Here is a 14,018-nt window from a genome sequence, read left to right as displayed (position 1 = left end):
CGCAGGTTGAGCGTCGCGCGATCGTGGCGGGCCCGGGACGAAGTTCGGCCATCGACCACCAGGGGCGTCGCGCGCGATGAATTCAAGACGGAGGTGGAAACGTAGTCGTGGGTTATCGGGAACTCTCCTTGAATGGTAAATTAGCCCCGTAGGTACAGCAGGGCCTGCAAGTGCTGTTTAACATCCGAAATATTTATCATTCTGACAGGAGAGAATGGTTTCTACCACGGGGCTGAATATTTCGAGAATGCAGTCGGCCGTCTCCCTTTAAACTTAACCTCGCGTTATCCTAACGGTATTTCGCGAAGCATGATCGATACCGAGCATTGAGGTGCCCGCTACTCCAAAAGGTGTCGAAAATTGAAGAAGCCTTTTACAGAAGCGAGCTTCAGCCATTATTATACGTACCGTTATCAGGCTTCTCTGCGTTGCACATGCTGCTCGTGTTATCAAAGATTATTCACGAATATCTCGGCTCACGTCACGATATACTATGATATTTATTTCTCTACGGTAGGTACGTCTCATTTTTATTTTACATCGTTCAATTTATTTTTAACACGTAGATAATGTCTTCGATCCACTTTAAGGCATTATTCCGTTGAATTTATCGAGATAGGTCGATTATACTGATTCTTTTCGCTTTCTGCGATATTAAGGTAGGTCATTAATGTCGAGAAGCGATCTACGAGTACATGATTCGTCGAGAGGATTGCAAATTTCCGAGCGTTGCTTAAAATGGTTCTGAGTCGAAACGATAAGAGGAAACGCAAAGAAGGCGATCTTGTCGACCTCATGGGGCCTTTATCGGAATCTCCTAAAAGGTAAATTTGTATATTTTAATATCGTTAGTAAAAGGAAAACCAAACAAACGTTCGGACTCTCTTTGTATAAATGCGATTAATGTAAATGATATAATCGATGTAACGCGTCGCTTGTTTAGGACCAAAGTGCACGCACAGAGGAAATTTGCACAGGGATCGGCGACCGTGTTCAGTCCCACGCATACACCCGTAAAGGAAAAGGAGAAAACCAAGCCTGCAGTAATTACGGAACTCATAACCCACAAACGACCCAACACCGAAGACTTCCTGACGTTCCTTTGCTTTCGAGGTTAATTGGTTACTAATGAAAGATTCCTATCTCGAAGACCGCGTAAGCATTTTTGTAACCATTTTATATACCGTTATCAGGTACGTCTATACTGCCTCCAAGTTTGAATTTCTTCAACGTCGGCCCCAAGAAGGAGAAATCGGAATCAAAGCTGAGCACAGCCACGGTGGAAAACAGTCCTTCGTCGTCAAGTGCATCTACTCCTCTCGCAGAGACGGCGAAACCTAACCCAACTAAAAAGATACAGGCCAATAAGTCGAAAAATGTGGTTCCAGAGAAAAAGAAAGTGTCGAATAGGATTCAGAAAAACATAACCAAGTACAAATCGACGTCATCAACGGTTCAAGCACTGAAGAAGAAGTACCAGGAACAGCGTCTTGCCAAGCAGCGAATCAAGAACAAATTCAAAGCCTCTTGCGTGATACGAACTCGTTCCTCCACGGAGAGAGCAATCATAAAGTCCAATCCTAATCTCCCTTCGAGGAAATATCTGTCTACGGTGGAGACAAAGAGACTTGGACTGCGAAGCAGTGCCAATAAGTCAAAGAAAGTGAGTCTTACAAAGAGTAAAGGAATCCCAGCGAAGCCGAAGAAGAGACCTTTAGTGAAAGAGAAGAGTCACTCGTCGAATGTGGAGTTGTCCTCCGATGAAGAAGTTCCATCTACCAGATCGATGTCTCAGGCCAAACGAAGTCTGAGAACTGTCTCAAAGAAGATCTGTACCAGAAGTAAATCTGAACTGCGGAGAGTTACCAGGTCGCATAGTGAAATAAGCTCGCAGTCTCTCTCTCGGAGGCCTTCCAGGAAGACTAAGGAGGCTGCTGCGGTATACATGGAGATTCTGGGCAGGAAGTTAGTCAGTCCTGATCTGGAGAATGATGACAATTTGTCTGTCGATAGCTTCCCTGAGTTGCCTAATGCACGAAGGATTGCTCAGACTGAGAGTGAAATCAAAGCGAAGGTTAGACAAGTCAGGCCGCAGCAGAAGGAGACCAAAAATGAGGGCTCGAACAGTTCGAACAGGAGACCGGAGAGGGCGAAACCTGAAAGTAAAGTTATATTGAAGAATAAAAGAGTTCTGCGTGTTAGGAAATATTGTGAGATAGATAGTGACGAAGAATCTATTAGTTCGGAAGAAACTGGCAAAGCTGGACCCATCACAAGGCGGAGTGTTGGGAAGGGTGTTCAGCCTCCGAGTAGAAGCCTTCGGTCTTCGTCAAGGAACGTTGCTCCGAAGAGCGAAGTGCAAACATCTAGCCAGTCTAGTAAAGATAAAGAGAAGATAATCACGAAGAGGAAGAAAGAACAGCTGGGGGGTAAAGAAACGAATAAAGAAACGGTTAAGGGTAGTGCTGCGAAGACTAAGGTATACAAAAGTAAGGTTAAGTCCACCGATTCCGAAGAGGAGACTTTAGGAATGTTGTTAGACAAATTGAAAAAGAAGAAGAGTTCCGCAGAGGCGGAGAGGGAGAGCTCTCTGGGGAAATCGGAAGCGAAAGAGGAAAACCGCTCGGCGAAAGAGACGCCGGAAATTAAAATCGACCTTTCGAAGGTCTCCGATGACGAGGAGTCTTTCAGAGGTTTCACGAAGAAGGCAATTTCGAAAGTACTGAATTCGTGCCATTCACACGTTAATGCCAATTTGCTGGCCTCAGAAGAGGCCGATGGGAAGTTGGATGCAGTTAAATCACAAGCTGTGCCACAAACGAATGTCTCGGAGTCAAAGGAAAAGTTATCGCTAGCCACAGATACGTCTATAATGGTGTTACAAAGTGAAGCAATTAAACATGCCATGGCGGAGAATTCAATGTACAATGACTCATACGAGGCCCTTGCTGCAATTACATCGAAGCCTGATAAAAAGTACAGCCACGAGGTCAAGAGCTCTACGGTGAATATAATTGACATGCCGTTGTCATCTGCTCATGGCCGTAAGGAAAGAGTGAATATGTCTACCGAGCAGATTGAAAAATGGCTGAACGAAAGCTCGATGGCGAAGGAGGAGAGCAAAGTTGAAATGGAAACTGTATCCAACTTCAGATACGAAGTCTCCGAAAAGGTTAAAAGTGACTCGAGCCATCTATCGATCTCTACGAAGATCCAGCATTTAGTACGACCGGTGAATGTGACCTTATCAAAAATCAGTGAAAAGAATACAAAGGAGAAACTTCTCGTGCAGGCCAAACCAGCAATGTCACAAGTGACTGGAGTTCATGCCTGCGCGATAAGACCGCAGAGTGTCTCCAGTTGTCGCAGTAAAAATAATTCCGAAGCGAAGGAGGTAGCAAAGCGAAGGTGCTCGAAGGGCAGCAAGGACTTTTCCTATGGAGATGACAGCGACGCAGTGTCAAAGTCTGACCAGAACTCCACCGATGGCTCTCCGGAGAAGAAGCCTCTAGATAAGAGGATCGGTAGCCCTCGGAAGCCCTTTCAACCGAAGGTTAAAGAGCGCAAAGTGATGACTCCGAGTGCCAATGCATTCTCTCCAGAGAACGAGAGCAGTGTCTACGCTTTCGAGAGTGACACCGAGACCCCCGTTAGCACGCCCTTTCGGAGAAAGCTTCGAGACAACTCCAAGCTCACCGAAGGAAATTCATCGAAGGATTTAGAGGTCGCGAAACCTGGGAGTGAGTGTTCAAAGGAGCCCGACAATGAGGTGCCAAAAATAGAGAAAAGTGTCACAAAGGTGGAGTCCTCGAGTAGCGTCCCGATGCAGTTGTCAGGTCTGAACGTGAACAAAATCGAGTTACCAAAGTGCTTTGCCAATTTAACGCATGCTCAGGTTCTGCCGTTAAACAAGCTGACGACTAACTGGAGCAACGTTAACTGCAGCTCTTCGATAGCGGTGCAAGTGAACTTGGACGAGCAGACCCAAGAACAGTCTGTGGATCCTGACAACGGCAACCTGCAGAAGAGTACAGAGATTTCTACGCAGACTGACAGCAATAATGATAACGATGATGATAACGACGGCCAGTTATTCTATATACCGCTGCAAGCGATGACTAGGAATGGACCTAACCTTGTTCAAGGCCAGCAATTGATCCAAGGTGTAGCCGTTAAATTAGGCACCGAAGGACCCACCGGACCCAATCAGAGAGTCCTGCTCAGAGCAAAGTTGGTTACCAAACCTCCTGTGACAGTTGCTCGTTGTCCACCCATCGGAACGGTTCAACCTACCACCAGGACCCCTCCGAGTGCTCCGTCATCCATCGACCAAGCTGTGCCTTCCACATCTACTGCTGCTACTTCTGCTTCCATTGAAAGACAGTCTCCAGTGAACAAAACCACTGGCAATGTTCAAGCGAACCAACATAACCTACCCGTAGGACCCGCAGTCTCCGATAAGGTGAACCGATCACCCAAGATGACCAGGGAACGGAAGGCTTCGATCGACTCCTCCAAAAGTGGCAAAAGGTGGCTCAGTGTTTGGTATTGTGTTTATTCTGCGCACCCTGTTTGGAGAAAGGTTTCATAAATATTTTGACGTTTTGCTATATTATTTGACACTTTCATTATATATTATTGATAACCGAAGGAGGCACGAAGCACAATAGGATGAAATTCTTCCCACAATTCTCGTTCTAATCATTCGTTTCAATGTCCAGGTCCCAAATGAAGCCGAAACAGAAAATGTCAGAAATCTGTTCGCCGAGCAACGATACAACCTTTCCAAGTATCAAGGATACTAACACCGAAGCTCGTCTCGTAGAAGCTCCCACGTTTCGCCCGACAGAAAAAGACTTCCAGGACCCATTAGAGTACATCGACAAGATTCGTCCCGTAGCAGAAAAGTTTGGAATCTGTAGAGTCGTGCCTCCCCAAAATTTCAAGGTCTCTCATACTATTTCCTTCCTATCTCGAACTCCCTTAAAAGTTCCCTTAAGGTGATAGGAAAGTGGCGTCCGACAAATCTTTATGAAATTTCTCCGATCTGGATCTACCGAGTGATTAAAAAATTTACCACATAAAGAATTCTCCAGAAGGAGATCCCAAGAAAGGTCTCTACACCAATTAAATTCAATATCTTTAATTTATTCATAAGCATTTCTTCAAGTTCTTACATAAATATTAATTAATCCCTGCCACTTTCATGTCACCTTAACAGATTAAAGAAATGATGCCTCTATTGTGAAGTTCTCTTAATTAATGTTCAATTTTAGCCAGAGTGCAAGGTCTCCGATGACATGAGGTTCACTGCGTACAATCAGTACGTTCATCGGATGCTTCACAGGTGGGGACCTAACGTCAAGGAGATGATGGCGATTAAAAAATACCTGGCCACTCAGAGCATTACCTTGACCCATCCTCCGTGGGTAGGACATCAGTATTAACCATTATTAATTAATTAATAATGATGTCACTGTACATATCACTGCGTCGTAGCACATCGATACTGTCTCCATCGAGGCATATTTTTCTATAATCCCAGTCTACGTTGTTAATAATTCTAGATAGGAGGAATGGAGGTGGACTTGCCTCATCTGTATCAGACCGTGCAAAGTCTGGGAGGTCTAAAAGAAGTCATCGAGAAGAAGAAGTGGCAAAAGGTTGCCGATGGGATGAAAATCCCAAAGTCTGCCCAGGACCGTGTCACCAAGTTAGACGACATCTATTGTAAATATTTGCTGCCCTACGACACACTGTCTCCAGGTTTGCAGACATTTCTTTTATTTATTTAATTCCTTTCCAACTGAATAACAAGGTAATAAGAAATGAAAACATTACAAAATCTCTCCAGAGGAGAGAGAGAAACTGTTCGATGAGGTGGAGACAGAGTGGGCGAAGAGGGAAAGCAAAGCTCTGGAGAGACTCGATACGCAGTCCAATGATGACGAAGAGGATGAAGATGACAGTTCCGATGAGATGGAGGAATGCATAGTCAAGGTGAGAAGATACTTCCCCAGGGTGAGGAAATGCAACCCAGTCAATTATTAATATCCTCCGCAGGGTAGGAATATGCCACTGAATGCCTTTTACCGGATCGCTCGCAACACCCAGAGGATGTGGTTCGGGGAGAACCAGCGATCAGGAAGTGAAACCGAGGGCGCCTCCGCAGACGAGGTGGAGACAGCGTTTTGGAAGCACGTCGCCGAGAGGAAGCGACACGTGTGCGTGCACGCTGCCAGCATAGATTCCAGCGGACGTGGGTTCGGGTTCTCCGTGGCGAAGAACAGTCCTTTTGCCAGGCACCCTTGGAACTTAAAAGTCCTGACGAATAACGCGGGCTCTGTCCTCCGAGCCCTGGGACCGCTGATGGGTAACGCCTTCCCCGATAACGGTTCCCCATTTAATCTTAAAATATCTCACCTCTGTGCCCTTCATCCCCAGGAGTTACCGTGCCGACCCTCCACGTGGGGATGTTGTTCAGTGCATGTTGTTGGTACCGAGACCCCCACGGCCTGCCCTGGATAGAGTACTTGCACACGGGCGCGAAGAAGATCTGGTACGGCATCCCGGACGAGCACAATTACAACTTCAAGAAGGCGCTCGCGAAGATGGTGCCCCGTTACTGTAAGAACAAGACGATCTGGTTGCCCTCGGACACGGCGATGGTGCCGCCGGAGACGTTGGTCAGCAACGGGGTCTCCCTGTGCCAAACCGTCCAGGAGCCTGGCCAGTTCATCGTCGTCTTCCCCAAGGCGTTCACCTCCAGCATCTGCACCGGCTACGTCGTCTCCGAGAGCGTCTATTTCGCCCACTCGTCCTGGCTCGAAACCGCGGAACAGGTCTTCAAGGTATATCCCAGGGTCTCTGAAATAGGTGCCCCTCATCAGTTGGATAAATATATATATATCTCGGGTTTGAATTTTAGGACATACACGACAGCTGCGAGCCGTCGATATTTTCGTTCGAGAGGCTGCTTATCAGTATTATCAACGACACGAGGTCCCACATCGACGTACTTAAACAGATCTTGCCGACGGTGATGAGAATCCGCGACAGGGAGATCGACTACCGGAGGCAATTACAAGGCTCGGGTCTCCTTAACACGGAGAAATTGCCACTGCCGGATAGTGGGAAAGGGAAGAAAGGGAAAAGGGTTAAGGAAGACGACGGAGACTTCGAGTGCGAGACTTGTCGAGCGAACTTGTTCGTCTCTTTGGTGAACAACTCCCAGGACGACAGCGTCTATTGTCTGCCGCACGCTCTTCAGCTGATCTCGAGAAAGAAGAATCTACTGAAGAGCTGCACTCTCATGTACACTTACAGCGAGGTAATTTACATTTTTAAACAGAGCCGATAAGCACTTAGGTGTCCTCGGAGTGTCTTAACAATTCATTCGTTATCTTCTTCCAGGACGAGCTGGACGAGCTGATTCAAAAGCTGGAGGACAGGATCGAAGCCAAATCTAGGAAGACTAATCAAATCAGGCAGAGCAAATAGACCGCCGGGATCTAGAAATTATTTATTAACATAGGGAGATCGAGATTGCGACTTAATAGAGCCGATTGTTACGATGGTTTAATATACCATTCGCGCCTTGGCCTTATTTATTCCACTTCCCTTAAGGATTTCATTTCGCTTTTTCGTCCCTTATGAGAGCAAGTGCCAAGACGTCGAAGAACTGCTTTCCCCGTGAAGTAGTTTACTGTAATCTATCTAGAGAAGTTATGAAAAAAATATATAAAAAGAACAATTTCATTTCGATATCGTAACGAGTAGTCGTAGAACGTTGACGTAAATAAATGTTGAAGAGGGAAAAAGAAGAAAAAAAAAATTACTCTCTGCGATTTTAATGTTAATCGCTCCTGGTGGAAAGCACTGCCCCCTAGAACTTTATCGCGAACTATTATAACATTATATTTATTTATTCCAATGGTTGAGATCTTATTCTATCGCGAGATGCATCCGTTAATTAATTCATTGCGGACCTTCCGATAATAATTAATTAATTAATTAATTAATTATTCAGTTCTCCGTAGCCGTCTATCTTTAATGTAATTCTGCTTCTCCCTTAAGTTGTATATACATATTATGTGTGTAAATATATATATATATATATATATATACACACACACGCGTTCGGTAAACGTTTCGAATAAAAGTGTACTTGAATACAAGTTCCTTTACCTCTTTCTAACTTAACGTGAAATGAAACCTCTAATAAGTCGATATAAATGCGAAAGTCGACAAAGCAGGTACCTAGAAGAATCTCGTTTGCCGACGTCGGTGAGATTTCCAAACGCGTTTCACTTCACCTTAAGTAAAGAAAGAAAAGAAAAAAAGAGTCTTACCAGAATTTAGAAACTTGAGGGGGGTCTCACTTCATTTTAAGAATAAGTTTGTCGGGGCTTATCTTCGCTTTCCACTGATAAAGGGCACACACACACACACACACTCAGAGCGTGCAAAGATGCAGGAACGAATTCCAATGAAATCTGAAAAAGAGTATGTACGTGAAATGTTTATTAGCAATGTAATAAATTCGTAAAATCAAATGCCACGCCTGGAGCCTCAATATGAGGACGAAATTAGAATGACTGTTCTTGCGCCAAGTCTACCCAGTTCTCAGGATAAAAACCTTTCGACAAGACGGAGTGGAATCCCAGATGGAATAAATAATCGAGGGATTAATTAATAATATTGTATGATTAATTCCAGTTAACTAGAGTAAATAGGAAATTACTGGTAACGCAAGAAAGTGCACTGTGCCGAACACTTTCCAGTCCGTCGAGTTGAGGCCATTCGACAAGTAGTCCTCCTCTAATTATCACTAAACCTGTACAGCGATGTTTAAACTCATTAACCAGTGGGTCGCAATAAATAATTCCTAAAACTTCCCAACGTAACAATTAATTAAAGCTAAAGAATCTTTTGGAAAAGAGTTAGCGGTACACTGGGAGACATCGATGCCCTCGGCAGGGGAGGCATTCATGTCCTCCACTGTACAGTGGATAAAAAACTGATCGTAGAACAGAACCGCTGTCCTTTTTAGATTAAAAATCAATGGCGGTGACTATTCCTTTGGAATATGTACAGTGTATAAGTTGTAAACAATGGCAGAGACTAATCGTTGCCTCAAATTTAACCTCTTTCCCTTTCGCACCTTATTTAGAAAGTAAGTTTCCATTAACGGTAGACTATGACAAGTATTCAAATGTACATACACGCACATTAAGCCTTAACTCTGGAATGGTTTGGATACAATAGTCAATGTACAAGGATAATGTATATCACGTACTACCCGCAGAAACACTTCCACGTACCATGCATGCAACAATGGTACAACGGATACATTGTTCCGAAGAACACATACCTCCGATCAGTTTGAAAACCATCGAAGAGATAACCACGAGATCGAAGTTGATATAATTCCGCAAAGGGAACAAATTAATTAAGTTAAAACAAATGAAAAAAAAAAAAAGAGAAGCGTAATGCTTGTTAACTAAAATCCTTCGGTGGAGGGTTACGACTAAATTAATAAACCCAATAAACACAAGACGGTGGAATATGCGTTGAAGATAAATAAAGTGAAATCGTTTGCAGCAATGAAACATAAACGCTTAATCTTTACATAGTCTTGCGTGTATAAAGCGTATTCCACTATTTTCTGTTTATCGGGAAGACTCTTTAAGGGGATGTGAAGTGGCATTTAATGGAAAAAAAAAATAGAAATCCGAGTTTCAGGACCTTCCTTATACCCTGGAGGGTAAATATAGATATTTATATTGTAAACTGTTAATCGATTGGATTTGGAGAAAAAGTTTCATTAAGGAGAACTCCTCGCCACTTTCGCATCGCCTTAAGATATTGTATACTCCTATATTGAAAATATATAAGGAACGGTTCATCATCTGAGATGGCTCTCCGAGTGACGGAGACAACTTGTCTCGAAACTCAATCACGTTGCATCGTGAACGGCCAATCCAACAATTATTATTAAACAATTGGCCACTGTCAATTAATGGACGGTTCTTTAGAGTGGCCTCTAAACTGTCTGGAAATTAGGCGGAGAGAATTTGCGACCTGATGTATCGATGCACCCCACGAGTTGGAATTTAACATCGAAGAGAGCCTTTCGGTGCTGAATGAGTTTCGAGAATAATTAATCCCCTCATTGTTCCCTGTGCTGGAGGACATTAAAAAGCGTCTGGGAGTTCTCTTCCCTGCCCTCGTCCTCTTCCTCGTCGGAGCTGAAGTTGGCGTTAAGTAAATTCGTCAAAGATGTGGATTTCTGTGTAAGGAGGGGAAGATTAGTCTCGACCCCTTCTTCAGGTTTTGTCCCGTTGCTCGTCACCGAGGAGTTAAACTGCAGCTCGAGGCTCTCCGTGGCGCGTCTCTTGTTAATTAATAATTTCTGGGTAACGTGCAGAATGATCCCGCCAAGGCACATCAATAAGCCGATGAAGTTGAGGACACTCATTCGATCTCCTTGCCATTCAAAGGCTAAGATTAATATACATATTTCCTGGAAAGGATGGAAACTTAACATGACCTCGGTTGAAGAAGATTTATCAAGACCGACGAGCAATGATCGTGGAATTAAATCATGAAATCCCTTGTCGTTACTTTACAACGTTGCAAAAGAAATTGTTGGAATGAAATGAGACTCGATTGATTTAATTTAACCTTCCATACGCGTTTGCTTACCTTCAATATCCCGGAAATAGATAAAGTCAGACTAGAAGTGTACGTAACGACCATGAACTCCGTAATTTCCATGTGAAATGCTAAAATGGCACCTCCCAACACAACAGTGCACGTAGAGATGATACTGGATGTATCGTTCCAATCCACCCTCAACAGGCTATCATAAAGTTTCTGCCCTGAAAAGAATGACTCAAATCACTTAACCTCAAATTGGCCACATGCATCTACTGGACTCGGAGCCTTAGAGAGTCGTTCCTCAAACATAACCTTTCATCCGAATAGTAATCGAGACTTCTTTCAAACCATGTTACAATTAACAATCCTGCGATATGCTCACTACTATTCCCACTAGACTCTTTCCTATAATTAATACGAAGGAGATAATCAATATTACCTTCGAACCACATCGTAACTGGTAAGATTGCGAGAAGCATCCACGGCTGCATATGGAACATCATATCGATCGGGTTCCTAACGCCAAGTTTAGACTTTTGCATGATAATTTGCGCCATGGTCCACCGTAGCCCACTCGAAAAGGACGCCAGAAGGCAAAGTACAAATCCAAGGACTTCAAATTGGGTCGACTTGTAGGTGAACATTATCAATCCTCCGGATATCATAACCACGATTCCAACCAACGACCACGACTGAAACAATTGTCACGTCTTATCGTCTCAACAACCACATATGAAAACATTCTTAACACCTCGAACGATGGAAAAATATCCACAAAGAAAACATATACTGCCAGACTTAACTTAATCGTATAGGTTACGTATCAAAGCATTTCGAAACGGATGAAAAGAAATTCTACGTTACCGTGGGCTAAGTCTGGTGGCTTTAAAACCCTGCATAAAAATTTGGAATAACTTGTTTAACGATACACAGTGCACGATATTGAAAATAGATAAATATACTTTAATAGTTTGTTTAAAAATCTGGCTTTTAATACCTTCTTTTCTAAGTTAAATAAGAGAGCAAATCCCAGAATGAAGATGATGGTTGTCGACTTCGTCATGGTGTACCTGAGGGTAGGAAGTGAGAAGTAGGTTCCTGCGTTAAGAATATGAACGTTATTCTAGTCGAAGCACTTACAGAGACATTGTGATCAGAGATATGGCCCAGTTCGAAAAGCCAACGTCGAAGCCACTTGCTATTCCTGGAGGAGCCAACGAGCAGACTACGTTCTGCCATGGCAATCCGACTTGTGAGTGGCCCTTGTAACACCTTCTTACACATCTGACTAGCGTAGCGAGAAAGAACTTCACAATCAGGTGGCAAGCCACTACACTGAGAGGAAAAGGAATTCCCTGAAAATATTACTTCGATCGTTAAGCTGGCGGAGTTTGTAACCCTTTTAAGAACGATAATTAATTATCATTGAAAGACTGGAACGCTGGACATAAATATCTGACTTGGGGATGAAAATAGAGATTGCGACTACCTACCCGAGTACTGTACAGCCACTGCTGATAAAATGTAAGCCCGACCGACAGAGCAAAATACAATGCTATCAACAAGGTCGTCAGGCCAATCTTTCTCCAAAACGAAGTCTGCGTTTTCGCCGTGCTTTGAAAATCGTGCACTTGCTGTAGAAAGTAGTCCGGCGAGTCAGCATCTTGACTAGCGACTTCATACTTCACGTTAGACCTAGGCATATTTTTTTGGAAGAAACGTCTGCAAATAGAATCCACTATTCATTACAATCGTTAAAGGTTTGGTCACGAAGGCACAACCCACCTATTCAGCTCCGGCTAGGAAGCGAACGATGCGTTAATTACCCATATATGCTCACGATTCATTGACCGATTTGCTCAAACATCTTTGCGAAGCCAATGCCGATAGCGAACCGATTCCAAGCATATTACGCAGCGTCTGGGCTCGATCGAGCCGACGACAAATGGCAGGTTAATCATCCGAATAAATATTCGCAATTCCTTTACCTGAGGAACTACTTAACGCCACGGTCCAACCACCGACGAAGGCACCATCGCAGGGAAATTCCCTGCGCCGAAGCTACACGGCGTAACATAAAACCAGCAATTCCATTGCACTCTCCCAAAACAAATGTCTCGAGGAATATATAAAGAATAAGCAGGAAATAATGATAAAAAAGGGGTCGTTTACCTGCAAGGTGGATTCTCAGACAGCGAGAACCCCCGTAAACATAACCTCGTAACTGTTTCTCCAATCCCCGTCTGAGGTTATGTCGTTATATAATATTACACCTAATTTCTTCGAACCCGTTCTTCGCACTTTCGTTGTCAATTCGGTAAATAATCGTGCGTCAAGTCGGCAGAATTAACCTGAGCATGTCTCCCTCGGTCGCGTAAACGTGACTACCTTTCAACTCGAATCACATATCGAATCTCGAAATGCGAGATATCGTTCGACCGACAGCCGTCAAAAATCCGAACCTATATATTCCGCCCACCAACCTAGGTTAAATCACCGATTACCCAACCGCGGGTTAAAGTAAACGACCGAGTTAATCATGGGTTAGGAACATAAACGTTCCCCTATAGATAAGCAGGGTGATCTTTCACGTCATTGTCGAAAGGTAAACGTGGAACAGCATTCAAAAGGACGAAATGTCTTCCGTCGGTAAAGTAAGACCCGTATGCAGGTCTCAAACACGGCAGAGTACCGGTAAAACGAAGTTACCGACCCTTCGAAAGTAGTTCCACTTTTTACAGAGGTGTAAAGGGTGTAGAGGTCGCCAGGGGGCCGCGCCTCCCTTTGAAAAAGTGGCGCAAAGAACCTCCGGTGTACATAAAAGTATGTTTCGCGCTCTGTAGTACAGTAAACCTTTCGATATCAGCTAGTAAATAGGTAGCAATATGCTCTTGACAAAATACTACTAACATTTAAAATATATGTACACTCTCCCCTGGCAATACACACAGTAAGATAATCGTAGCAACTTTAGAGCGACAGTTACAACACTTATCTTTATCTTAATCCCCCGTACCTCGACAGTCGTCGAAACCAGATAGGGGTTGTCCAAGTCATCCCCAGGAAGTCGAAAGTTCCATATCCCTTCCAGGATATATCGTCAATGTCGATCTACGTTTCTAAATATTCGCGAATCGTGTAAAAAGCTTGCACTCGACGACTGTCGATTCGACTTTGCCACTGCGAAGGACGGTCGTTACAATTGGCGGTGACAAAAGACAAAAAGAAAGAGAGAAGGAAAAAAAAACACGTCCCGGCCTAGCGACAAGCTGATAAAAACTGCGGTTGGCCACACACGACAGGCAGATAACGTTTCCCAAGAAGGAAGATACGACACCGTGTGCGGAAACGCTCGT

The 14,018-nt window shown here is 44.0% G+C and overlaps 2 protein-coding genes across 12 annotated transcripts; one reads left to right on the top strand and one right to left on the bottom strand.

The window, feature by feature from the left end:
* The first annotated feature begins 51 nt into the window (after window positions 1–51).
* LOC105703120 (protein Jumonji) lies at window positions 52–8,896 on the top strand. 4 transcript variants are annotated; one of them, XM_012431245.1, is made up of 13 exons: window positions 52–135; window positions 209–513; window positions 660–824; window positions 944–1,113; window positions 1,194–4,530; window positions 4,722–4,947; window positions 5,277–5,429; window positions 5,568–5,766; window positions 5,855–6,000; window positions 6,064–6,373; window positions 6,445–6,851; window positions 6,929–7,330; window positions 7,414–8,896. In XM_012431245.1, the coding sequence occupies exons 3-13, from the start codon at window positions 739–741 to the stop codon at window positions 7,498–7,500; spliced, it is 5,523 nt and encodes a 1,840-aa protein (XP_012286668.1). In that variant the 5' UTR covers window positions 52–135; window positions 209–513; window positions 660–738; the 3' UTR covers window positions 7,501–8,896. The 4 variants fall into 4 exon arrangements, with proteins under 4 accessions (XP_012286668.1, XP_012286669.1, XP_023290133.1 ...); XM_012431246.1 differs by lacking the exon at window positions 52–135 and having other exon boundaries at window positions 147–513; window positions 664–824; XM_023434365.1 differs by lacking the exon at window positions 52–135 and having other exon boundaries at window positions 147–513.
* Window positions 8,897–9,819: 923 nt separating this feature from the next.
* On the bottom strand, window positions 9,820–14,007 carry LOC105703126 (solute carrier family 35 member C2). Of its 8 annotated transcripts, none has more exons than XM_012431268.2 (8): window positions 12,835–14,007; window positions 12,448–12,723; window positions 12,156–12,384; window positions 11,803–12,017; window positions 11,660–11,732; window positions 11,102–11,354; window positions 10,708–10,883; window positions 9,820–10,525 (listed from the first exon to the last, which is right to left on the bottom strand). In XM_012431268.2, exons 3-8 carry the CDS (start codon window positions 12,363–12,365, stop codon window positions 10,172–10,174), a joined length of 1,281 nt encoding a protein of 426 aa, XP_012286691.1. In that variant the 5' UTR covers window positions 12,366–12,384; window positions 12,448–12,723; window positions 12,835–14,007; the 3' UTR covers window positions 9,820–10,171. The 8 variants fall into 8 exon arrangements, with proteins under 8 accessions (XP_012286691.1, XP_012286694.1, XP_012286693.1 ...); XM_012431271.2 differs by having other exon boundaries at window positions 12,651–12,723; XM_012431270.2 differs by having other exon boundaries at window positions 13,679–13,695.
* Window positions 14,008–14,018: the final 11 nt, after the last annotated feature.

Source organism: Orussus abietinus, unplaced genomic scaffold, assembly GCF_000612105.2.
Source record: "Orussus abietinus isolate OABI.00-Male unplaced genomic scaffold, Oabi_2.0 scaffold236, whole genome shotgun sequence".
Lineage (NCBI taxonomy): Eukaryota > Metazoa > Arthropoda > Insecta > Hymenoptera > Orussidae > Orussus > Orussus abietinus.
Note: the sequence above shows the minus strand (reverse complement) of the source record. Positions and strands in the feature narration are given on the sequence as shown.